At 41.6% G+C, this 25,658-nt stretch overlaps 2 protein-coding genes across 5 annotated transcripts in view; both read left to right on the top strand.

Annotated features, from left to right (window-relative positions):
* Nucleotides 1-25,658, top strand: part of DDAH2 (DDAH family member 2, ADMA-independent) — a 285,750-nt gene that overhangs the window by 177,244 nt on the left and 82,848 nt on the right. The gene's annotated exons all lie outside the window — the stretch shown is intronic.
* On the top strand, nt 124-13,800 carry LOC310636751 (uncharacterized protein). The gene is made up of 6 exons (XM_083356852.1): nt 124-266; nt 4,130-4,405; nt 7,379-7,708; nt 10,467-10,611; nt 11,519-11,556; nt 13,617-13,800. Exons 1-6 carry the CDS (start codon nt 152-154, stop codon nt 13,661-13,663), a joined length of 951 nt encoding a protein of 316 aa, XP_083212978.1. The 5' UTR covers nt 124-151; the 3' UTR covers nt 13,664-13,800.

Raw genomic sequence — 25,658 nt, 5'->3', positions numbered from 1 at the left:
CTCTTTGTGGGTTGGTTTTTTTGACATTTTATCATGACTGTGTTTTAGAAAAAAAAAGTAACCTAATAGATAATACTGTGGATGGGAAAGAAGAACCTCAGCTGGATAGGAGCAAAGGACCAGTTTAGCCCAGTTATGTTGTTTTCACATAATGGTCCTCTGGAAGAATCTCCCCTCTGAAATGGATGCTGGTGTTCCAACTCCTAGGATGGCCACAGCTGTTCTGGCCACCCTCTTCCTACTTGTCCAGCTTAGTGATGCCAACAGTAAGAACTATCTGAATTTTGTTTGCCTTTTAATTTGGGAAAGATGTGGGCGGGGGGGGGGGAATCCATAAATTCAGATCTGTAAGAATTGGGGCTCCCATGAATTTATAAGTTTTGGAGTTAGAACTGCAGGCACCCAGAAACCAGTGTTGGATAGAGGTGCTGGGACAGAAGACTGAGACGTGTTCTCAGGGTATGAAGATTGGTTTGACTCACCATCTCCAGCTTAGTACCCTGATCCAAATGTTGAGGGCTTCATCTAAGAACTGGAATATATTTTCTCAGGAGCTGATGGACTTCTGGTGGGCTGGGGGCATTTAAAGAGAAGCTGGATGATCATTTGTCAGTTACGCTATAGTAATGTCTTTCTGCAGTGGGTAGGAGTCTGAGCTAGGTAATCCCCAAGATCCATTGGAAAAAAATCTATATGGTGATTCTGTTCATCTGCAGGATGCTGGGAAGTGTTCTCAAGTATATCTAGAGGGCATCTGATTGGAGAGGTTAACAGAGGCAGAAAGGATGGAAAAGTAGTAGAATACTTTTAGGAGGTTTCAAGTCAATTAACTTCTCCAAGGGAGAGCCACTAGCTACCAGCCATTGTAGGCAATACAAATGAAGGCTTCTTGCTAGACTAATTGTGATCCTGTAACTGTGAGTAACAGTGAGAAGGAACTTGGAGTCCTAGTGGACAACCACTTAAATATGAGCTAGTAGTGTGTTGCGGCCGCCAAAAAAACCAACACAGTCCGAGACTGCATTAACAGAGGGATAGAATCAAGTTCACATGAAGTGTTAGTACCACTTTATAATGGCTTGGTAAGACCACACTTATTGCATCCAGTTTTGGTTGCCATGACATATGCAAATGCATGCATGGCCATGGATATTTTGTATGAAAACATTATCACTAAATTGAGCAAGTATCTGGAGGCAGTGCAGATTATTGCGGGGGATTTTAATCACACAGATCTGAAGCTGGTATTCCCAAAATTTCATCAGCACATTAAGTGTGCAACGAGGGGAGGAAATACTCTCGACAAGGTTTATACGAACATTAGACGGGCATATGAGGTTAAGCCTTTGGCACACCTTGTTGGATGGGATCATGTGTCCCTGCTTTTGACACCAGTATACACACCCCTTAGGAAACAAATCCTGATACAAACACGGACTGTTATGGTGTGGTCTGAGGGAGCCCTTCAACAGCTGCAGGACTGTTTCCAGGAGACTGATTGGAATGTGTTTGATCATCAAGACCTGGAGATTTATACATCAACAGTCTTGGACTACATTACATTCTGTACAGCAAATGTTACTGGCGAAAAGCATGTAAGGATGAATCCGAATAGGAAGCCCTGGATGACAGGGGAAGTTCAGTGATTGCTGAAGGCCAGGAACTCTGCTTTTAGAACTGGAGATTGGGTATTGTATGGTATAGAAAGGGCGAATTTGAAGAGGGGTATTAGGAAGGCAAAAGCTGTGTATAGAGGAAAAATTGAGGATCATCTGAGAAATCATGATACTAGACAAGTGTGGCAGGGGGTCCAGTACCTGACTGGCCACAAATCTAGTAGTCTTATCAGTTGTAGAGAGCAGTGCTTCTCTGGTGGAGGAGCTGAATACCTTCTTTGCCCGATTTGAGGTGACACCAGCAGTGGCTCCAGCAGTGCTGCCAGAGTTATCGTCGTCGCTTCCTAAAGGAAACGTTGTTAGAGTGGAAGAGGGAGAAGTGAGGCGAATATTAAAGGAGATAAATATGAGAAAGGCCACGGGCCCTGATGGAGTGGCTGGTAGGGTGTTGACAGTCTGCTCGGAACAACTGGCAGAAATCTTTATGAAGATTTTTAATCGGTCCCTGGCCCAAGCCACTGTTCCACCTTGTCTGAAATCCTCTACTATTATACCTCTGCCAAAAAAAATCTAATATAGATAGTTTGAACGATTTCCATCCTGTGGCGCTTACACCTGTCATAATGAAATGCTTTGAAAAATTGGTGCGAAATTGTATTATGGCTTGTTTGCCTGTTGGATTTGACTCTTATCAATTTGCATATAAGGGAAAGAGATCCACGGAGGATGCGGTGGCCATGGCCTTACATGCTGTCCTGACTCATTTGGAGAAACAAGGGAACTATGCGAGATTGCTATTTGTAGATTTTAGTTCTGCATTTAATACTATTCTTCCGCATAGACTGGTGCCCAAATTATTAGATCTGGGGCTCTCGCCATGCTTATGCAGGTGGATATTAGATTTTCTATCAGATCGTTCCCAACGGGTCAGGATGGGTTCTCACGTCTCTGCGGATCTCAGTATAAATACGGGGACGCCGCAGGGGTGTGTGTTGAGCCCGCTTTTGTACACGCTCTACACATATGACTGTGTTCCCTATTACCCCAGCAATAAGATCATTAAGTTTGCAGGCGACACAACGGTGGTTGGTCTGATTACTGCTGGGGAAGGGGAGTCAGCTTATAGGAAGGAAGTTGAGTTGCTGACGGAGTGGTGTAGGGAAAATAATTTATTCCTCAATTTAAAAAAACCAAAAGAGATTATTGTGGACTTTAGGAAATGCAAATCGAACATTCATCCACTTATTATTGAAGGGAATTGTGTGGAGCAGGTCTTGGTGTTTCGATTTCTGGGAATGGAGTTAAGAGATGATCTGACATGGGGAGCAAACGCCAAAGTTGTGATGCACAGCAGAGGTTATACTTCTTGAGAATTCTCAGGAAGCATAATCTCTCAAAGGACCTGTTGTTGGCATTCTACCACTGTACCATAGAAAGCGTGTTAACCTATGGTCTGTGTGTGTGGTTTGGGAGTTGTACAGTCAGGGAAAAAACAATGCTGTCCAGGGTCGTAAAGACTGCGGAGAGAATAATTGGGTGTACTCTTCCTACTTTAGATCAAATCTATGCCTCCAGGTGTTATAAGAAAGGTGTGGAGATTGTGCAGGATTGCACGCACCCCGGAAGTGATCTCTTTCAGCTTCTGCCTTCTAGAAGGAGGTATAGGGTCATAAAGAACAGGACCAGCTGCTTGAGAAATAGTTTTTATCCAAAAGCGGTTTTGGCTTTGGATGCAGCAGAATGAAGTTTCTGAGAGAACTTCTGTATTTAGTTTTTAGAGTGTTAGAGTGTTTCTAGGGGTTAAATGTGTATATGTGGGGTGGGTGGTATGTTGGTATGTATTTTGTTGGTTTTTTTGGGTTTTGTGGGGTTGATGTGGATTTTTCAATTTCGTTGTTCTGTATGGGACAATGACAATAAAGATTATCGTATCGTATCGTATCGTATCGTATAAAAAGATATTGAGACTCTAGAAAGAGTGCAGAGAAGAGCAACAAAGATGATTGGGGGACTGGAGGTTAAAACATATGAAGAACAGTTGCAGGATTTGGGTATGTCTAGTTTAATGAAAAGAAGGATTAGGGGTGACATGATAGCAGTGTTTCAATATCGAAGGGGGTGACACAAAGAAGAGGGGGTCCATCTATTCTCCAAAGGACTTGAAAGCAGGACAAGAAGCAATGGATGGAAACTAATCAAGGAAAGAAGCAACTTAGAACTAAGGAGAAATTTCCTGACAGAACAATTAACCAGTGGAACGACCTGCCTCCAGAAGTTGTGGATGCTCCACCACTGGAGGTTTTTAAGAAAAGAGTGGACAACCATTTGTCTGAAATGGTATAGGGCTTCCTGCTTGAGTAGGGGGTTGGACTAGATGACCTCCAAGGTCCCTTCCAACTTTGTTACTCTGTTATTCTGATCCTGTCAGGTGAGCTATACCTCGTCTACCTGTCTTTTTGCTGTTTAACCCCTTCTTAAGTTTGGAGACTTAATGATGTCTTTTCTTCTCATAGATGTATATGCAGAGCAAGGCTCTTCCCCAGAGCTGCCCTGCCCATGTCCATCTTGTTCTGGTACTGAGGAAATATCCTGGTATTGTGTCCAGCATGACAAAACCACTGTACTCTTCCGCAAACTCTCCAGTGGCCATATAAAGCGCTTCCCAGTTGCCTGGAGCCGGCTCGAGATGCTTCAGAACAACTCGCTTCGATTTCACCATGTGGGGGATAGTGACATGGGGCGTTACTGGTGCGACATGAACCATTTTTATGATCTCTTGGTGGTGACAAGTAAGTGAGATAGCATTTAAAAGACAGCAAAAATCTTGATAACACCTTTTAGGCCTGAGGTTCTTCTGAAACTAGTTAGGCCGCACGTACAGGTATTGCTCAACTTACAGCAGTCCATTTAGTGACTGTTCAAAGTTAAAACAGCACTGAAAAATGTGGCTTACGATCGTTTTTCATAGTTACAACCGTTGCTGCACCCTTAGGGACATGTGATCAAAATTTGGAGGCTTGGCAACTGGCTCATACTTATGACCTTTGCTGTGTCCGGGGGGTCACGTGATCCCCTTTTGCCACCTTCTGAAAAGCAAAGTCAACGGGGAAGCCAGATTCACTTAACAACCAGGTTACTAACTTATCAACTGCAGCGATTCACTTAACAACTGTGGCAAGAAAAGTCATAAAATGGGGCAAAGCTCTATTGTGGTTGCAAGTCGAGGACCATCTGTATGACAGAATAACAGAGTTGGAAGGGACCTTTTCTAATGCAGCCCTCTGCTCAGGGTTTGGCAGATCTCCAAAAAGTGCTAGCCTTCAACATCATCTTCACGATTAATAACGCCCTTAGAGTCGTAAGCTGAGGACTGCTTTATCTGTATCTCGTTACCCAGAGAAAAAGACCAAGAATCTGAAGTTAAGTGTGAATATCCCCGTAGGCTGAAGGGTTGATAAAATGCAACATTTCCAACAGACTCTTGTGATAATTTGGTGTTTTGTGACTGGCACCTACACTATGGCAGCTGTTTTATGAATGGGCAAGAGCTGTGGTGGCGCAGTGGTTAGAATGCAGTATTGCAGGTGACCTCTGAATTCCACTGACAGGAGTTCGATCCTGACCAGCTCAAGGTTGACTCAGCCATCCTTCCGAGGTCGGTAAAATGAGGACCCATATTGTTGAGAGTAATTTGCTGACTCCGTAAACTGCTTAGAGAAGGCTGTAAAGCACTATGAAGCAGTATATAAATCTAAGTACTTTTGCTATGTATAGAAGACATATTTTTAATACAAATTTTATTGATTTTTAATATTTACATACACATATATTTATGAAACATTATGGTGGTTGGGTAATTAAAATAACAAATAATCATTTGTAAATAGTTCAGATTACATGCCCTCTCTAATTCCCTTAGTGATTACATAGTCAAAATAAGCAATTTAGTATATTTCTAGTTATAACCAAGTCAATCAACAAAATTCAAAATGTATTTTCACTAATACATATCAATATCCTGTTTTTAAGTTTTATCTAATTGCAATAGAATATTCTTGCATAGCCTATAGTATATAAAAAGAAAAAAGCTTAATTTTGGTTGACCCATATTTCCCTATTTCAATAAAGGATAATTCTTTTGTCTACAAAACTTATATTATTCATTACAAAACATTCATATTGGAAGACATATTTTTTGACTTCCAGCCATACATTCTCAGAATATCAAAAGTGGCACAAAAGATTGGAGATTTCTACTGAATCTGTGTATCTACAACCATAATATCTTGAAAATTCCCAATCTTGTCTGCTCTCGGAAGCTAAGCAGGGTCAGGCCTGGTTAATACTCGGATCGGAGACTGCCTGGGAATACTGCGTGTTGTAGGCTTTGAATGGGAGCCAGTTTGCTCTAGTGATTGAAGCACCTTGTGAGAAACCAGGAGCCCCTAAAGCCATCTGGGTGACCTTGGGGCAGTCGCTCTTTCTCAGCCCAATCCACTTTACCTGGTTGTTGTGATGGGGAAAAATAGGAAGAGGAAGAAGTATTATGTATGTTCGCTGCCTTGAGTTATTTATAAAAATAATAAAATCCAAACAAACTATCCGGTGCTGCAATTGTCTTCTCAGATTTCTTTTTTTTATTGAAAAGTTTTACAATACATTTTTTAAAAAACATAAACTCCCTCCCTCCCCCTCCCCTCCCCCTTACCCTCCCTTACCCTCCCCCCCCCGACTTCCCAGAGCTGAATACAGGGTATAAAGTTTACAAAGTTAAACTAAAATATGCTGACAAACTAAAAAAAAACCACATAAAATTCTATCGCACTTTAACTCCCCTTAAACATAACTAAATTAAATAATGAATAAAGTAATAATACATCATATAAAACTAATACTTATTCAAATGCTAAATAAAACTTTTTAGTCCCATATTTATTCTGAATATATTCAATCCATCTTCTCCATTCCCAGTGCTTTTTTTTGTAAAAGAAAAAAGGTGCCGGAACTCACACATGTCATACAACCTGCCTTGCCTACCCTACAAGGTTCCATCCAAAAAAGGTGCCGGAACTCCGTTCTGAGCGTTCTATGAGAAAAAAAGCCCTGTCCATTCCACAATGTATCTCTGTTGCGGTTGTTCTTTCAAATATGCTGAAATCTTTGCCATATCCACCAGGTTTGAAACTTTCAAAGTCCACTTTCAAAGTATTATGTATGTTCGCTGCCTTGAGTTATTTATAAAAATAATAAAGGCGGGTTAAAATCCAAACAAACTATCCAGTGCTGCAATTGTCTTCTCAGATTTCTTGTTGAACATTTCTCTTTTTTTTATTGAAAAGTTTTACAATACATTTTTTTAACAAAACAAAACCCCCTCCCAACCCCCTCCCCTCTCCCCAACCCTCCCCAACACCTCCCTCCCTTCCCCCTCCCCCCTCCCCGACTTCCCAGAGCTAAATACAGGGTATAAAAATACAAACAATCATAATCTACCTTATGTAAACAACAATGAGCTATTAAATCTATCGCACTTTAACTCTTATAAAATAACTACAAGCAATATAAATATCACATCAATACTTATTCAAATGCTAAATGAAACTTTTTAGTCCCATATTTATTCTGAATATAATTAATTCATTTTTCCTACTCCACAATATATCTCTGTTGCGAATGGTCTTTCAAATACGCTGAAATCTTTGCCATTTCCGCCAGGTTGGAAACTTTTAAAGTCCATTCTTTGTTGAACATTTCTCTTCCAGGCAGTCAGCAAAGGCTGGAGCCCTACCAACCCAATAGCCTGTGCTACATCTTGAGCTGTTTTTCCCGATCCAAGGAATTCTACACGGATGTGATAACCTGGTGGGAAGGTGGAAAACAAATCCAGGATGCTGACCAGATGGGAAGACCCAGCGTATTTAAGGGGAAAAGGGCCTCTCAGCTCCACATTTGCTTGAAAAAAGAGGCTTTGGAGAAAACCAGGAAGAAGCACATCAAATGTCGCTTTGCTGAGAAGACCGAAATCACATTCAAGTTGACGAGTAATCATCCTGATTACTGTACTTGTAGTACTTTGATGCCTTCTGTGCAAGGTAGGTTTCTCCTCCTGAACACATGTAGTCCTCGACTTACAACTGCTCATTTAATGACTGCTCAGAGTTAAAACAGAACTGAAAAAAAAGAGACTTATAACCACTTTTCATATTTATGTCCCTTGCAGCATCCCGGCAGTTGCGTGATCAAAATTTGGGTGCTTGCCAACTGGCATGTATACACAATGGTTGCAGCATCCCGGGATCCTGGGACTGCCAATAGCAACTTTCTTAGGGATCTTCTGACGACCAAAGTCAAATGGGGGAAGCCAGATTCACTTAACAATCACACAATTGATTTAACAACTTCAGTGATTTGCTTGAGAACTGTTATGTATCCAAGTGCAGGCACCTGCATATCAACAGCCACCAGGGGGCGTTGGCCTGGACGGTTTTGGCGGGAAACCCAGTTTCGGCGGGAAACCTAGGGCCAACCCCATTGGCTAGCCGCCTACCCTGCCGGGTATATAAGGAGGCCAGGTAGCCCTTGTTCTTCAGTACGAACCCCCACCCACCCACAATAAAGAGCTGAACTCGTACTCCCACTTAATATCTATCTTGCTTAGCATTGAAAATTTTGGACTCAGTTGCAATTGTAAGTCAAGGACTACCTGTATTTTAGAACATTTTAGCTTTTTTTTTTTAAAGAGTTCTTTGCTTCTACCACTAAAGTCTGGCTATACGTATTCTTTCTTTTCTGGTCCAACAGCGCCACCTATGTGAGAAGGAAAGGAATCCCCATGTTTTGCAGAAATAACGGGGGAAAAGTTTGTAGAACATACATAGAACGTAGTTCTTTCTGCAATTTTTATTGATCACGAATTAATTGTGCTTTATCTCTTTATTTGTTTTGTGGCTTTTTGTTTATGTTCAATGGTTTTTATACTGATCATTATTGTCATTCAAAATACAAAACAACATATTGACAGATCACTTAAATACAGTTAAAAATCCCATGATTAAATAAAACAATCTTTAAAGAAAAAAACATAGAAGCCAAAAGCAAAGCAAAGGATAAAAAATTCAAAGAAGAAAGAAAGAAAGAAAGGAAGGAAGGAAGGAAGGAAGGAAGGAAGGAAGGAAGGAAGGAAGGAAGGAAGGAAGCTTATATAGTAGTGTATATTAAACTTATCAATGGTTATTGGTTTACTAATAAATCCATATAGATTATTAAAATACATAAAGTCCAAAATATTATAGTAAGATATTAGAAAATTTTCTGCCAAAGTAATACATATCCCAAAACAGCCTAAAGATTTCTCATCACACATTATTTTATTCCTGCAAATAAAAAAAACCCTTTTCTACTACATGTTGTTTTATGTTGATCCAACTTACTGATTGCCTCCAACCTGAGATATTTTATTTTTTATTATCTGATTGTTAAAATCCTCTTCCTTCCAGAGATTTATAAACTGTAATATAACTTCTTATATTTGTTCCTTTTACTTGTCCACTTGTTCCTGAATCTTTCTCAAAGGCTAAAAATGGGAATTCTATTAAGAATACCATCGCACAGATAACAATGTTACATTTTGCATGTTGCCACTTGGGGGGGGGGGGGGGAGAAAGTCCAATTCTACTTCTCCTGTGTTGAGACAAGGAGTGCTGTGGTGTGTGTGTGTGTGTGTATGTGAACAGGGTGGGAAAATTGCAGAAAATGATAAAGAATTGTGCCCCTTTCTTCGAATCCCTCCATTCTATGCTTAGTAACCATTCAGAGTTACAACCTACTTGAAAAGAGGGACTTATGATCCGGATCTGAAGAATGAAAGGTACTCCCCCATGGTCACGTGACCACATTTGGGAGTCTGGCAACACGGCTGCAGTTACAGCCATTTCAAACATCATGTGATCATCATGGTCATGTGATTGTGTTTTACAATGGTTTTGCTGAAAACCAACACTTATGTGCAGTTTTCAGCAAAATTGTGTCCATAGCAAAAGAATGGATTCACACTTACAACTGCTATCTTATTTAGCAACTGGGCATCTGCATTTAAGAGCATGGTGATTCGCTTAATGCTGCATGCTTAATGATTTTACAGATCAGTCACATAACCCTATTTTATGACCATTATGACATGACTATAATGGGCAGGCTCCCTTACACTCGTAATTTGAGAACCAATTGTGATTGAGACATAAGTTCAAAATGGTATAGCTGCTGCTAAAAGATACACAAAATGAATAAATAGGAAAAGGGCTTGTCCCAAGGAATAATTGCAAAATTGGGTGGTGCTACCTATTGTATATGGTGAGATCATAGATGGGTATCTCTACTTTAGGATTAAGGAGATGATGGGATGGATAGAAAGCATATTTATATAATTTATAATTCTCGGGGGTGGGGGAAGTCCTGCCCAGTTCACTTCCTCGCTTTGTCCTGATATTTGAATTTTGAGCATCAGAAGGTAAGAACCTTATTCTGATGTTTCTTTCCTTTTATTATTATTATTTATTGCTTTATCATAGAAAATAAAATACAAAACAGTAAAACAAACAAAATGAAACAAAACAAAAGCATACATTCAACCCTAAGAACAACAAAAAAGAAAAAAATAGTGTACAAAAAAAGAGAATTTTTTTTAACATTTAGCATCTAGGATCATATATGTGTGTGTGTGTGTGTGCGTGTGTGTGTGTGTGAGAGAGAGAGAGAGAGAGAGAGATAGTGAGATCTTAAATATATAAACTATGATATGCTGTACTATTTGAACTTTTTCCTGCTGATGTCCTCTCTTTCTGCTTTCCCTAGATATAGGGACAGTGAAAGAAGATTTATTATCTCAATGCTCAGAAGTCAAAATAAACGGAGTGCCATGGATTCCACTGGTTGTTTGCATTATATTGCAATTTCTAATCATACTTACTCTGGTGATCTTGTGGAGGAGGAGCTGTAGGTAAGTTGAAATCATATGAATTAATGTCTTGGGAAGACATTATGATTAGTCGATCTGTAAATAATGATGGTGGCATAGAAAAATACAGTGAAAAGTATCAAAATAGCTAAAGTCTAGAAATCCAGCCATATGAGGAACAATTAGAGTCATCAGATGGGATGGGAGACAATGAATGAATGAACAAATGAACAAACGAACAAACAAATGACTGGCTGACTGAAGGAATGAATAATCTGGATATGTTTAACTTACAGAAGAAATGACCAGTAGAATATGTAATGTTTATTAAATATCTAGAAGGTTGCCCACCACAAAAGAGAGGACTGTTTTATTATTATTGCCCCATAAGGCAGGACTAAAATGAATGGTTGAAGCTACAGAAAGTAGATTCAGCTAAAAACTTGCACAATATGTGAGTTGACAGCCATTAAACTGGTCTGACTTTCATTGTTAAGCCTTCAAACGGGAGTTGGATGAGAAGTCCTTTAAGATACCTTCACTCTATGATTTTAGGGACTTGAAGTTCTTACCTGAATTCTGGATGGATGAACCTATGGAAATCTATAGATTGGATATGGACACAGTTTAGGACAGGGCTCTCCAGACTTGGCAACTTTAAGACTTGGAGACTTCAACTCCCAGAATTCCCCAGCCAGAAAATTTAAGGCCTTCAAGTCATAATCTCCCAATCTTCTGGTTTTCTTGTTCATTTCATGGAATAATTTAGTGGAACTGGCAATCTGAAACCCTCCCTCCCTTTTCACAAGGCTATGAAAACATTTATTTATAGAAATATTTATTTACTGCTTTTTAGCAAATCCTTTGCAGATTTTGGACAGTAGAGGGCCCTTGATGCAAATCTTCGCTTTGGATTGTGCTAATTTTTGCAATCCTTTTTTTTTCCCAGCCAGAAGTACGCAGACCATCTGAAGAAGCCAAGGAAAGGTGGGTGCGCTGAATTTTCTCAGCTTGCATGCCTCTCATTTTTGGCAGCCTAGATTCTGTTCAAAAGGGGACCAAGCTTGAAAAGGAGGACATAAGACTGGATAGAAAATCAAGATCAATGAATTTTGGAGAGCTGAGGAGAAAGGTTTCTTCAGTTAGAGTTGCTGTAAGGATGAAAGATGTGGCTGGACTTTACTGAGAAAGCTGGTTAGAACTATTCTTCCTAATTAGTTTGATAGTCCTATATCAGGGGTCTTCAAACTTGGCCCGTTTATGACTTGTGGGCTTCAACTCCCAGAATTCCTCAGCCAGCATGCCTGGCTGAGGAATTCTGGGAGTTGAAGCCCACAAGTCACAAAAGGGCCAAGTTTGAAGACCCCTGGTCTATATTCAAAGAATTGGATTTCTATAGAGAAACATTTAACCATATCACCTGCTCTCTGCTGTATAGTATCCACATCCAGAGGAGTATTAGGGGATTAGGGGACTGGAGGCTAAAAAATATGAAGAATGGTTACAGGAACTGGACATGGCTAGTCTAGTGAAGAGAAAGACTAGGGGTGACAGGATAGCAGTCTTCCAATATTTGAGGGGCTGTCACAGAGAGGAGGGGATGAACTTATTTTCCCCGGGGACACTGCGAGTGTCAAAGACATGAACCAGTTGCCAAGCGTCTGAATTTTGATCATGTGACTATGGGATGTTGGAACGGTCGTTAAGTGTGACAAACGGTCTTAAGACGCGTTTTTCAGTGGCGTTGTAACTTTGAACGGTCACTGAACGAAGTGTTGTAAGTCGAGGACTACCTGTATTTAATTACATATCTAACGTTCTCAGCCACGAGGATGCAGATGGCTTTTAGAAGCCCTTAGGAAAAGTGGTGTGTGTGTGTGTGTGTGTGTGTGTGAGAGAGAGAGAGAGACAGAGTGGGGGGGGAAAGAGAGAAATAAAGAAGAGCGAGAAATAAAGGAGGAAAGAGAGAGAAATAAATGGGGGAGAGAGAAATAAAGGGAAAAGAGAAATAAAGGGGGAGAAAGAGAAATAAAAGGGGGAGAGAGAAATAAAGGGGGGAGAGAAATAAAGGGAAAAGAGAAATAAAAGGGGGAGAAAGAGAGAAATAAAGGGGGGAGAGAAATAAAGAGGGAAAGAGAAATAAAGGGGGAGAAAGAGAAATAAAAGGGGGAGAGAGAAATAAAGAAGGAAAGAGAAATAAAGGGGGAGAAAGAGAGAAATAAAGGGGGAGAAAGAGAGAAATAAAGGGGAGAGAGAAATAAAGGGGGAGAAAGAGAAATAAAAGGGGGGAGAGAAATAAAGTGGGGGAGAGAGAAATAAGGGGGAAAAGAAAAATAAAGGGGAAAAAGAGAAATAAAGCGGGAAAAGAGAAAGGGGGGAGAGAAATAAAGGAGACAGAAAGAGAAATAAAGGGGGGAGAGAAATAAAGGGGGAGAAAAAGAGAAATAAAGGGGGGAGAGAAAAATAAAGGGGGGAGAGAAATAAAGGAGGGAGAGAGAGAATGGGGGAGAAAAAGAAATAAAGGGGGAGAGAGAGAAATAAAGGGGACAGAAAGAGAGAAATAAAGGGGGGAGAGAAATAAAGGGGACAGAAAGAGAGAAATAAAGGGAGAGAGAAATAAAGGAGGGGAGAGAGAAATAAAGAAAAGAAAAGAGAAATAAAGGGGGGAGAAAGAGAATTAAAGGGGGGAGAGAGAAATAAGGGAGAGAGAGAAAAGGGGGGAGAGAGAGAGAGAAGTGAGGGGAGAGAGAGATCTTTAAGACTTTGAGCAAAAGGAAGAAAAAACTAAACTGGCAAAAGACGCAAACATCTATTGAATCATTGGTTCCCTTAGAAAATCCCCTATTTTTGTTGTTGTTAGTTGCGAAGTCGTGTCCGACCCATCGCGACCCTATGGACAATGTTCCTCCAGGCCTTCCTGTCCTCTACCATCTTCTGGAGTCCATCTAAGCCCTATTTTAGGAAAGCAGAATTTTGGAACAACACGGTAATTTTTAACTTCCTTCTGCAAAGGGGCTGACTCATTCTGCTGCCTCTGTTAATTACAGATGTTCCCCTGTCTGAATACACGTCGGAGATCTACGAGAATATCTGACCTGGACTACTGCGGTGACTAACGAAATATTTCGGTTCTCGCCGAGTCGAGCAACCTTGGACCAAACCCAGCAACTCTTGGCCAATGTTACATTTTCCAAGAACTAAGATTTTCCAGGCTTTGGTGTGTGCTTTTTTTTTTTTTTTAAAAAAATCCTGCCAGGTTGTTCTTAATTCTCTGATCAATCTGCCAGGATTGTAGCTCCCATCATCTATTGGTTAGGTTGGCTGGGGAGGATATGTAGCGTGGCATATCAGGAACGCACCAGAGTAGGTAGGTCAAATAACAAAGCCTTGGTTTTGGTGTGTGTGTATGTTTGCGGGGGGATTTTCTCTCCTCTGAATTAAAACAACCTCCACCCATCCGTGAGTCAACAGAAAACAATACAGGCATGACTGGCTAATCCCTCTGCTGCCTCCATTTCAAGTCCATGCAAAACTCGTTTTTCTCCAAGCAACAAAGCCGAATGGTTTCTACACACTCTGAAGCTGCCCTTGGGGGATACTGAAAATAGGAGGAAAATATTATTTTAAGACCAGTACAATTAAGGACTGCTTAAGCCTGTCTGATTCATGAGCTGGGGACTAGAGAAGAATAAAAGGGTGGGCGGTAGAAAAAAGAGAGGTGGCCTGGGTTTATTTATGCTGTGTGTAATTGCAACAAAAAAGGGATGCGGTGGCTCAGTGGGTTAGGACCCTGAGCTTGTCAATCAGAAGGTCGGCAGTTTGGCGGGTCGAATCCCGAGGTCTGCGTAACAGAGTGAGCGCCTGTTACTCGTCCCAGCTCCTGCCAACCTAGCAGTTCGAAAGCACGAAAAAAGGCAAGTAGAAAAATAGGAACCACTCCGGTGGGAAGGTAACAGCGTTACCTTTGGTGTCCAGTCATGCCGGCCACAGGACCACGGAGACGTCCTCGGACAAGCGCTGGCTCTTCGGCTTTGAAACGGAGATGAGCACCGGCCCCTAGAGTTGGAAACGACTAGCATGCATGTGCGGGGGAACCTTTACCTTTACCTTTAATTGCAACAAGGAAAAGGCCCTGAGCTTTGGAGATTTGGATCTACTGGCCTTCCAAAGTGGTCAGTTATAGTTTGATTTGCTGCTCAAAGCGGGAGGAGTCCTCCAAAAAGGAACTTATTACATTTTCCTGGTTTCTCCCTTTAATAATTTCCTGTGTACAGGTAGTTCTCAGCTTATGACCATTTGTTTAGTGATTGCCGGAAGTTACGACAGTGCTGAAAAAAAGGGACTAATGATTAATCCTTGACTTTACAACCACTGCAAGTCATGTAATTATAATTTGCGGACCTGGTATGTACTTATGATGGTGGTCTTGTGGTCATGTGATCACCATTTCCAGTCTTCCCAGCTGGCTTCCAGCAAGCAAAGACAATGGGGGAAACTAGATTGGCTTAACAACCATGTGATTCACTTAACGACAGTGGTAATTTGCTTAACAACCATGCCAAATAGGTCATTCAAAATCGCATGCAGTCACAGGATGACTCCCTTAATGACTGCATTGCTTAGCTACAGACATTTCAGTCTCAATTGTGGTCGTAAGTCAAGGTGTACCTGTAGCACCCTGAAACATATTTAGGATGACCATTTTTTCAACACAGTATATTTACTGTAAATATAAGGGAACCAAATGATCTTTTTCTCTATCTCCCCCCCCCTCCCTCTCCAACTAATTATGTCTTCAGTTGCCCCTTGATGGTCAGGAATCAGAAAGTGAACATTTTCACAACACTGGAAATAAGTTATATCATCTGGGAATGCAACCGTTGATCAGCATGCAGTTAAAAGCAAGAAAACTCAAGCATGAGTTAAACAGTGGATGCCCTATTAGCAATTGTGTAGAAGAAATATCTCTGGGTGGGGCAAGTTATCTTGTGAAGAGTGTCAAGAGTTTTTTTTAGAAAGCCAAGATTCATATTTAATCAAATCTAGCCCTCCCTTCTACTGTGATATGAAGTGATTTGGCATTTAGTCAAATCAGCCTTCAACAGACACACAGAGATCAACAGAGATCAACAGACACACAGAGATTTACTTACTACTTAAAAGAGATAATTAAAAAAAACCAAGATGGCCATAAAAGGATCAGAATGCATCCTTTCCGGCTGCCTACACCCAGACAAGCAGAGATTTACACCAGAGAAGCAAACAAAAAACAGAAACCTAATCAAGGACCTTGATGGCCCTCCCTCCCTCCCTTTTTAACATTGAATTTTAATTATTCTACTCTTAATTACCTCCTTAAGGGATGCGGTGGCTCAGTGGGTTAGGACGCTGAGCTTGTCGATCAGAAGGTCGGCAGTTTGGCGGGTCGAATCCTGAGTGCCGCGTAACAGAGTGAGCGCCTGTTACGTGTCCCAGCTCCTGCCAACCTAGCAGTTCGAAAGCACGTAAAAAATGCAAGTAGAAAAATAGGGACCACTACGGTGGGAAGGTAACAGCGTTCCGTGCGCCTTTGATGTCTAGTCATGCCGGCCACATGACCACGGAGACGTCCTCGGACAAGCGCTGGCTCTTTGGCTTTGAAACGGAGATGAGCACCGGCCCCTAGAGTCGGAAACGACTAGCACGCATGTGCGGGGGAACCTTTACCTTTTACCTTTATAATTACCTCCTTATATAATATTTATATACAGTTTTTATGTTTCACTTGTACACTACTCAGAATTGCTCTGTGAGGGAGATGGGCTGTTTCTAAAATGGACAAACAAACAGGCTAGTAAGGAGAAAATTACACGCTCACCAACACTGGCAAGGCAAAGCACTGTACATAAACAGGGAGCAAATCCCACACTCCCTGGCACAGATAATAGGCTATTTGTTAGGCAGTTTGGAGTCAATAAGGAAATAAGAATTAGAAAGGGTTCACGTGGGGCTTATTCCAATGAGAAGAAATAAAATTCAGAGTTTGGGAAAATTGTAAAAAGTCACGGTGCTTTCTGGCTGTAAGATTCACTATTGGAAGAAAAATCAGGTCCAGCTCCAAGCCGGGAGTAAATTCAATGGTGGCTAGGATGCTGGAAATAAAATGGAGGCTAGCTGCTTAGGAAAGAAGGTTTAATGATGAGCAGAACCAACAACAACATGTAGTTCTGGGACAGCTGACAAAATGGCTGAGTGAATGGATAGATCTTTATGGGGCTATGAGACATTGAAGTGGAAATCTTTCTGGCTTGTGCAATGAGGTGGGCTTTTGTGTCTTTTGCTAGTCTGAAGAGGTTGTTGGGTTAATTCTGTTATGTCCTAAAGATCATATCTAGTGTGTAGAGGTGGGTGGGGAATATATATTTTAGGAGTCTTTATTATTATTATTTTTTAATCCCATCAGTTCCAGCCTTCTGTGGTAGCTGTGGCTGAAAGCGTTTTACTTATGAATGGCCCAGTCCCGAATGAATTAGAAAATCTGCATTCCTAAAGGCCAGCCTCTTCAGGTTTCTTAATAGAATAGAATAGAATAGAAGGGACCTTGGAGGTCTTCTAGTCCAGCCTCCCTCCCCTCCTGCTTAAGCAAGAGAACCTATATCATCTCAGACAAGTGATTGTCTAGTGGCTCTTCTTAACAATCTCCAGTGATGGAGTGCCCACAATTTCTGGGGGCAAGCTGTTCCACTGGTTAATTGTCCTCCCTGTTAGGAAGTGTTTCCTTAATTCCAGGTTGCTTCTCTCTTTGATCAGTTTCTAGCCATTGTTTCTCGTCCTGCCCTCTGGTGCTTTGGAGAATAATGTGACCCCCTCCTCTTTGTGGCAGCCCCTCAAATACTAGAATACTGCTATCATGTCGCCCCTGTTTCTTCTTTTCTTTAAACTAGCTATTGTCCTGCCCTCTGGTGTCTTGGAAAATAAATTGACCCCCCTCCTCTTTGTGGCAGTCTCTCAAATACTGGAATACTGCTATCATGTTCCCCCTACTCCTTCTTTTCTCTAGACAGGCCATACCCAAATCCTGCAACCGTTCTTCCTATGTTTTAGTCTCCATGCCTCTTATCATCTTAGTTGCTCTTCTCTGAATTTTTTTCAAACTCTCAACATCTTTTTTGTGATATGGTGACCAAAATTGGGTGCAGTATTCCAGGTGGGGTCTTACTAGGGTTTTGTAAAATGGTACTAATACTTTGGGTGATCTTGGTTCTATGCTTGTTTATACAAGCCAGGATTGTATTAGCTTTTTTGGCGGCTGCTGCACACTGCTGGCTCGTGGTCAAGTGATCGTCCACTAGGATTCCAAGGTCCCTCTCACAGTTACTGTTTTTGAGCCAGGTCTCACCCAATCTCTACTTGTACCTTTGATTTTTCCTGCCTAAATGTAAAACTTTGCTTTTCTCCACTGAAACTCATTTTGTTGCACAGGACCCATTGTTCAAGTTTTTCAAGATCTTTTTGGATCCTGAGTTTGTCTTCTGGGGCATTGGCTACTCCTGCCAATGCCTCATCTGCAAATTTGATGAGTTCCCCTTCAATTCCCTCATCTAAGTCATTTATGAAGATATTGAAGAGTACTGGGCCTAAGACGGAATCTTGTGGTACCCCACTACTCACTTCCCTCCATGTGGATGTTGTGCTGTTGAGGACTACTCGTTGAGTATGGTTTGCCAGCAAGCTACAGATCCATCTGGTGGTGACGTTGTCTATTCCACCTTTTTCTAGCTTACCAAGGAGTAGGTTGTGGTCTACCTTATCAAATGCCTTACTGAAGTCTGAGTATACTACGTCCACAGTATTTCGCTGGTCTATTAGTTTAGTCACTTTATTGAAGAATGAAATAAGATTGGTTTGGCATGATCTGTTTTTGACAAACCTATGCTGGCTACTAGTTATAACCTTGTTTGCTTCTAGTTGTTCATAGATCTGTTTTTTGATTATCCTAGTATGAAGCTGTTTTTCCTATGGTAGAGAAACCGGGGCTGCCTTTAAAATTTTTCTCCATTTCTCCTTTGGGGAAATATTCTATCCTGCCTTTTTTAATATTCCCCTAAATATTCCCTAAGCAAATATGGTGCAATTTTCAAATACCTGGAGCATCACTTGAACACCATTGGTATTGCACATTCCCCATCAAGCAATTGCAGAAGCGGGCTGGAGGTTAAACATATAAAGAAAGGTTGCAGGAATTCAGTTTGTCTAGTGCAGGGGTCAGCAACCTGAAACAGTGAAAGAGCCACTCGGAACCGGTTCCCTCACAAAAGGAAAAACTGGGAGCCGCAAAAAAATGTGTGCACATGCGCGTACATGCGCACATGCGCAGAACAGGGTTTGTCTGAAGAGTGGAGCCAAGGCAAGATATGCACCTACCCTGCATATTTGAATTGATTGGTTGAACTTTTTTTAGTCCCACTTTTTTTTTTTGGACTGCACATGGCAGAGGACTGGGAGCCGCAAGAGATGGCTGAAAGAGCCACATGCGGCTCCGGAGCCGTGGGTTACAGACCTGTGGTCTAGTGATAAGAAGAACTAAGGATGACACAAGAGCAGATTTCCAATATTTGAGGGGCTACCACGTATAAAAGGGTGACAATCTGTTTTCCAAAGCACCAAATGGCAAGACAAGACAAGCAACAAGGGATAGAAACTAATCAAGGAGAGAAGCAACCTGGAATTAAGGAGAAACTTCCTAACAGCGAGAACAATTAACCAGTGGAACAGCTTTGCCTTCAGTAGTTGTAGGTGCTTTACAACTGAAGGCTTTTGAGAAGAGACAACCATTTGTTTGGGTCTTCTGCTTGAACAAGAGGTTGGACTAGAAGGCCTAAAGGTCCCCTCCAACTCTATTATTCTGAATGACTGAGCTTTACTCAGAACTGCTTACAACCTGTGACAATAGCTCTAACACCATCAAACATCCACTTCTGCCTATCCCAGATGATTAGAAGGGACTTGATCAGTGAATAAAAGCTCCAAATCCAGTCTGAACATCTGGCTGATGGTGCAATGAATTATAATTATAATAAATAATAATAAATGGAAAAAATGGGCCAGGAGGAGGAATTTGTTAGCGTAAAACTGTGGTTCTCAACTTCCCCCCCACTCTAGATTGATTTAATTTTCAGTGAGCCCCTTCATTCAAATTGCTACATCTGCTGTTCACAATATATAAGCAAGATCAGGAAGTTGTAGACCTAATACAGGTGGTCCTCAACTTACAACCATAACTGAGCCCAAATTTATGTTGTTAAGTGAGACAGTTGTTAAGTGAATTTTGCCCCATTTTATGAACTCTCTTGCCATGGTTGTTAAATGAATCACTGCAGTTGTTAAATTAGTAACATGGTTGTTAAGTGAATCTGGTTTCCCCACTGCCTTTGCTTGTCAGTGTCAAGACTGGTTCGCCCTTTTGCCTACATTTTCTCCCTTGCTCGTAGCTTGACAAGATCGTAGAATAGAATGCAAAGGTGGGAGGGGTATCTAGACAACTGACGCATCTTTGAGAGATTACAAGAATGCCAAGGTCACTAACTCAGGTGCTCAATGGAGAAGTGGACTTTTCCCATTATAAGAAGAAGTATTACTATCGGACAATGTGAACATCCGGTGGGTGGGTGAGGGTGAGGGAATGTATTGTTTAATTAAGAAAGCTTTCAAGTGGGAAAACAAGAACTGGTTTTGCTTCTTCTGTGGCAATGTAAACTTTCAGTAAAGTATTATAGTCTTGGTAAAATCATGTCCTAGGAATTTTTTTCTGGACAACTGATAATCAGAAGATCGCAAAAAAGGGATCACATGACTCCAGGACACTGCAACCGTCATAAATTTGAGTCAGTTGTCAAGCATCCAAATGTAAATCACGTGACCATGGGGATGCTACAATGGTTGTAAGTGTCAAAAATGGTCATAAGTCACTTTTTTCAATGCCGTTGTCATTTCGAACAGTCACTAAACAAACTGTTGCAAGTTGAGAACTGCCTTTAATCCAGTAATAATTGTCAGTGCTCTCTTGAGTAGAGACTGATACTTTTCTAGGGATCTGTTTATTTTTGCCAATTTATTAATCTACTTTGTTTGTTTTAGTTTTCTTCCATCCCAGGATATTGTCTCTGATACAAGTTATAATGTAAGTAGAGGAAATATATTTTTTTTAAAAAAAGAAAAGAAAATCCTTGCGGGAGTATTGAAGCTAGCAGATATTTACAAGTAATAAGGGCAACATTTTGACCACAGAAGCTGTGCAGATTTTTTGAAGGTGGGATGAGGATCCTTTCACGTATGCAAGAGGGACTGTGATTTCTTTCTTGGTCTTATTTTTTTTTAATAGAATCACAGAGTTGGAAAAAATCTCGGAGGTCTGCTAGGAAAGACCTTCTCAATCTTGACAATGTTAAGATGGCATGCTAGCAGAGGAATTCTGGGACTAGAAGTCCACACATCTTAAAGTTGCTAAGTCTGCCCTAGTCTAATCCCCCTTTCCCAGGGCAAAAGTCATCAGACCATTCCAGATAAATAGCCAAATAGTCGTCCAATCTTGGAAACATCTTGTCATCTCCCCCACCCATTTTAAAAATGTCAAACACATTTTAGAACAAACACTATCATGTTTATGTACTTCATGGCACAAAAGGACATTGAATAGTGCTGGCAATTTGTCAGAGGTTGGGAGGAGGGCTCATAAGGAAGACAAAGGTGGCTTATATTTGGATTATGCTGTAAGACCAGGATACAGGAACCTCGTGTTGAGGTCCACACTCAAGTTATTTATCTATTTATTTCCTGGTTTTTCTTTAGAGCAGACATGTCAAACACAAGGCCTGGGGACCAGATCCGGCCCGCGAAGTGGTTTCATGTGGCCCACGAAGCCATCCTGGAAACAGTGAGGGAACGACCCCCACTGCCTTGGCCCTGGCCCAGAGACCCTCCTTCTGCCAGAGACCCTCCGATCTCTCCCACTCCTGCCCAGGCCCCCATAGGCACCCTTGATGCCAACGATGTAGAGCTGGCCACGCCCACCCAGTAGCCCATACGCACTCTAGCCACGCCCACCCAGTAGGCCACGCCCACCCTGGCCAAACCCACCCAGCCCCTTGAGGGCAACCACAATGCTGATGCGGCCCTCAATGAAATTGAGTTTGACACCCCTGCTTTAGAGGCTCAGGCAGCTAACTAACATCATGGAATTGTTGATAAATATACAATTAAGAGGATGGAACATTGTATACGGTACCTTGAGTTTCTAGAGAAAAAAGCAAATACAGTATAAAACTAAATTAGTTTTGGGGCCAAGAAGCTTCCTTGTTGAAGGAAAAATCTTGACCAGGGTCCAGTCCAAGCTGGGAATAATCAAAATGGAGACTGCTTTAGAAAGAAGTTTGTAGTTTATTGAAGAGGAGAGCCAGACAGAAAGATGGCTCTGGGAGTGGTGGGCTTTTATACCTCCTTTAGGTTTTGTATTTGGAGTTCTTCCTGTGGCATGAACTTTGACCTGAGTCTGAGTGTACTTTTCTCGTATTCTGATGGTGGTGAGTTAATCCTATTATGTCCCAAAGGTCATATCCTGCTTCCGTGGGGCTGTGGCTGATGACTGTTGGATTTTTGGTGTGAGAGATTGTTGATTCTAGGGTTCTTTCTTTCTAATCAAAGATTCCTGGCTCCAATCTTTCTGACAAGATTATCACACCTACATTTCTGCAGACCTGGTTTCTCTTTGGGGCAGAGACAATTGAGGGCGGTGCGGGGGTGGGTGGGTTGGTTTCTGCCTTTAGAATCCTTTGGGGAAATATATTCTGCCTTTTTAATATTTCCCAAAATATTTCTTTCTCTGGATTCTTCCCACATCCCTTTGGATCTTGCGAAGTGCCTTCTATTGCATACTACTTTAGAAAGTGGCCAAACTCAGCACTGTTGCTCCTTCAGCAATTCCATTGGGTGAAGTTTTCAGTCATTTTAGGAAAGTTCGATCTGATGGATGTTTCAGCTACACTTCACCAGCCTCAGCAGAACAGGCCTATGATTTACGTTCAAGAAGAGAGACCAGGTATATGTTCCTCCTTTCCTGCTAGTGAAAATCACTCAAGGTTCTGCCTGATCCTGCATCACAAATCCTGGCCCAGATGAATTCCACCCACCAAAGATAAACAAATATGGTTATATATCTTTAAGAGTGCCGAGAAGAGCAACAAAGACGATTGAAGGGACTGAAGGCTAAAACATATGAAGAACAATTGCAGGAATTGGGTAGGTCTAGTCTAGTGAAAAGAAGGATTAGGGGTGACATGATAACAGTGGTCCAATATTTGAGGGGCTACCTCAAAGAAGGCAACCTATTTTCCAAAGCACCAGAAGGCAAGAAAAGAAGCAATGGATGGAAATTAACCAGGGAGAGAAGCAACCTGGAACTAAGGAGAAATTTCCTAACAGTGAGAACAGCTTTTTTTAAAATCCCATTTATATCCCACCCTTCTCCGAAGACTCAGGGTGGCTTACAATCTAAGAAACACAAATCAACGTGCTTAGCAATAGCCTTCATTCTATGTATATGCCTGCTTATTAGGGCTTTCGGGGGGGGGGCAAGCGGCATTATTACAAAGTCAGCTTATTGCCCCCAACAATCTGGGTCCTCATTTTACCTACCTCGGAAGGATGGAAGGCTGAGTCAACCTTGAGCCTGGTGGGACTCGAACCTGCACTAATTGCAGGCAGCTGGTGTTACTTAAGGAGGCATTGCCTTCAGAAGTTGTGGGTGTCCCATTACTGGCGGCTTTTAAGAAGAGACTGGACATCCAGTTGTCTAAAGACTCTCCTGCTTGAGTAGTGGGTTGGACAGAATGAAACCCACCAATGTAAATATAGTTAAGTGTTGAAAAGATTGTCACTTGTAAGAATATCTAGATTTTGGGGGGAGAAATAAGCTGAAATAAACACGGTAACAGGATTTATGATAAGGCAACAAAATGACAAATAGGATTATTGAAACTATATACTTAACCGTTGTTAATCAAAATAATGAGAATTGTCTTAATCTAATGTTTGGCAAAGAAAGATACTTTGGGGAAAGGGGAAATCAAATGAAATTAACGTATGGAATATAGATCATAGAATTAATTGTTAAGGACTGTCTTACATTCTGTTTTACAAATTACTGAATGATTTATGTTATGTTAAAAAATTCTAATAAAATATTTATTCCAAAAAATAGAAGACCTGCAAAGTCTCTCCCAACTCTCTTATTCTGTATTCCAGGGGTCTTCAAACATGGCCCTTTTATGACTTGTGCACTTCAACTCCCAGAATTCCTCAGCCAGGCATGCCTGGCTGAGGAATTCTGGGAGTTGAAGTCCACAAATCATAAAAGGGCCAAGTTTGAAGACCCCTGCTGTATTCTGTTAATCTAAAAGCAGAGAATTGAAAATCCATGGTTTTTTCATGCTTCAACTTTAACAATGAGTAGGAAGAGCGAAGGATTAGTGTTCAAAACTCCCTCATGGTTTCCCCTCTCTTTTTCGAAAGCTTCTATACTGCCCTTGTCCCTGAGAAACACCTAGTGTTCCCTGTCGGTTGTTTAGATTATCTCCAGTAAAAGTAAGTAATTTTCACCTGAAAAATATAGTCACGGCCATTGTGAAGCTTTTAAAAAGCAGCATATTCTACCAAAGATCTCTGGGATTTGACAGACCTTAGGAATACAGATAGTCTTCAACTTACACATAACCAGGGCTTTTTTTCTCATAGAACGCTCAGAACGGAGTTCCGGCACCTTTTTGGGATGGAACCTTGTAGGGTAGGCAAGGCGGGTTGTATGACATGTGTGAGTTCCGGCACCTTTTTCTTTTACAAAAAAAGCACTGCACATAACGATCATTGCAGCATCCTCAAGGTCATGTGATCAAAATTCAGAGGCTTGACAACTGACTCGTATTTATGACGGTTGCAATGTCCTGGGGCCAGGTGATCCCCTTTTGTGACCTTCGGACAAGCAAAGTCTATGGAGAAGCCAGTGGTGTTACTAACAACTGCAGTCATTCAGTTAACAGATGTGGCAAGAAAGGTCGTAAAATGGGTCAAAATTCACTTAACTGTCTTGCTTTGATATGCAAGTTCTGAGGTTTTGCTGGTAAAAAATACAGGAAACCAGAAGTTGCCTTCAAGCTTTACGTTTTTTTATTCAGCTGAACAAAAAGACGGGCTCCTCTGAATGAAAGCAGCCCCTAAAGACAAGAAATCCTTGTATTTATTCTTTCTGGTTACATAAGCAAGCCATCCACAAAGCTGACACGCATATGATAAAGATTTCACCTATAGGTCTGGCATACTGTAGATAAGAGAGCAGAAGTAACAAACATGTTGCCTTTTGGGCGTTTCCCTAAAGATATCGTACGTTCTTGGGTGGGTTAGGACATTGAGTATTTTCCTTGCTGGCCTTTCACAACCCTGCATCCAGGACTTTGCAAGAGCCCAAAGACAGTAGGGCCATCTGCACATTCACAATTGATATTTCCTACACTGTCCCCTAATTCCAGGTCAACAGCTTAGCAACATAAATTTTGGGCTCAATTGTCATCATAAGTCGAGGACTACCTGTATTTTCTAATTCCATGTAGGGTAGATGCCCCTGGTCTGGGATTGTCAAACCAAGCAGGTAGACTGTGTTTTCTTTCACCTCACTTTATATTTATGTGAACTTTCTCAAATTGCCTTTTTGGCCTGGGCTCAAGCCCCTCTTATGTGACCATTGCTTTAGCACAGACGTGTCAAACACAAGGCCCGGGGGCCGGATCCGGCCCGTGAAGTGGTTTCATGTGGCCTGCGAAGCCATCCTGGAAACAGTGAGGGAACGGCCCCCACTGCCTTGGCCCTGGCCCAGAGACCCTCCTTCTGCCAGAGACCCTCAGATCTCTCCCACTCCTGCCCAGGCCCCCATAGGCACCCTTGATGCCAACGATGTAGAGCTGGCCACGCCCACCCAGTAGGCCATATGCACTCTACCCACACCCACCCAGTAGGCCACGCCCACCCTGGCCACACCCACATGACCCCTTGAGGGCAACCGCAAT

The sequence above is a fragment of the Vipera ursinii genome (genome assembly GCF_947247035.1).
Source record: "Vipera ursinii genome assembly, chromosome: 2".
Lineage (NCBI taxonomy): Eukaryota > Metazoa > Chordata > Lepidosauria > Squamata > Viperidae > Vipera > Vipera ursinii.
The sequence above is the reverse complement of the archived record's forward strand: the minus strand, read 5'-3'. Positions and strand labels throughout refer to the sequence as shown.

What these genes read in the sequence shown, in the direction of transcription:
- LOC310636751 (XM_083356852.1), top strand. Translation starts at nt 152, where the DNA reads ATGGTCCTCTGGAAGAATCTCCCCTCTGAAATGGATGCTGGTGTTCCA. An exon ending in TTTGATGCCTTCTGTGCAAG is followed by an intron (nt 7,709 to 10,466) that starts GTAGGTTTCTCC and finishes TGCTTTCCCTAG; the next exon opens with ATATAGGGACAGTGAAAGAA. An exon ending in TCTGAAGAAGCCAAGGAAAG is followed by an intron (nt 11,557 to 13,616) that starts GTGGGTGCGCTG and finishes TGTTAATTACAG; the next exon opens with ATGTTCCCCTGTCTGAATAC.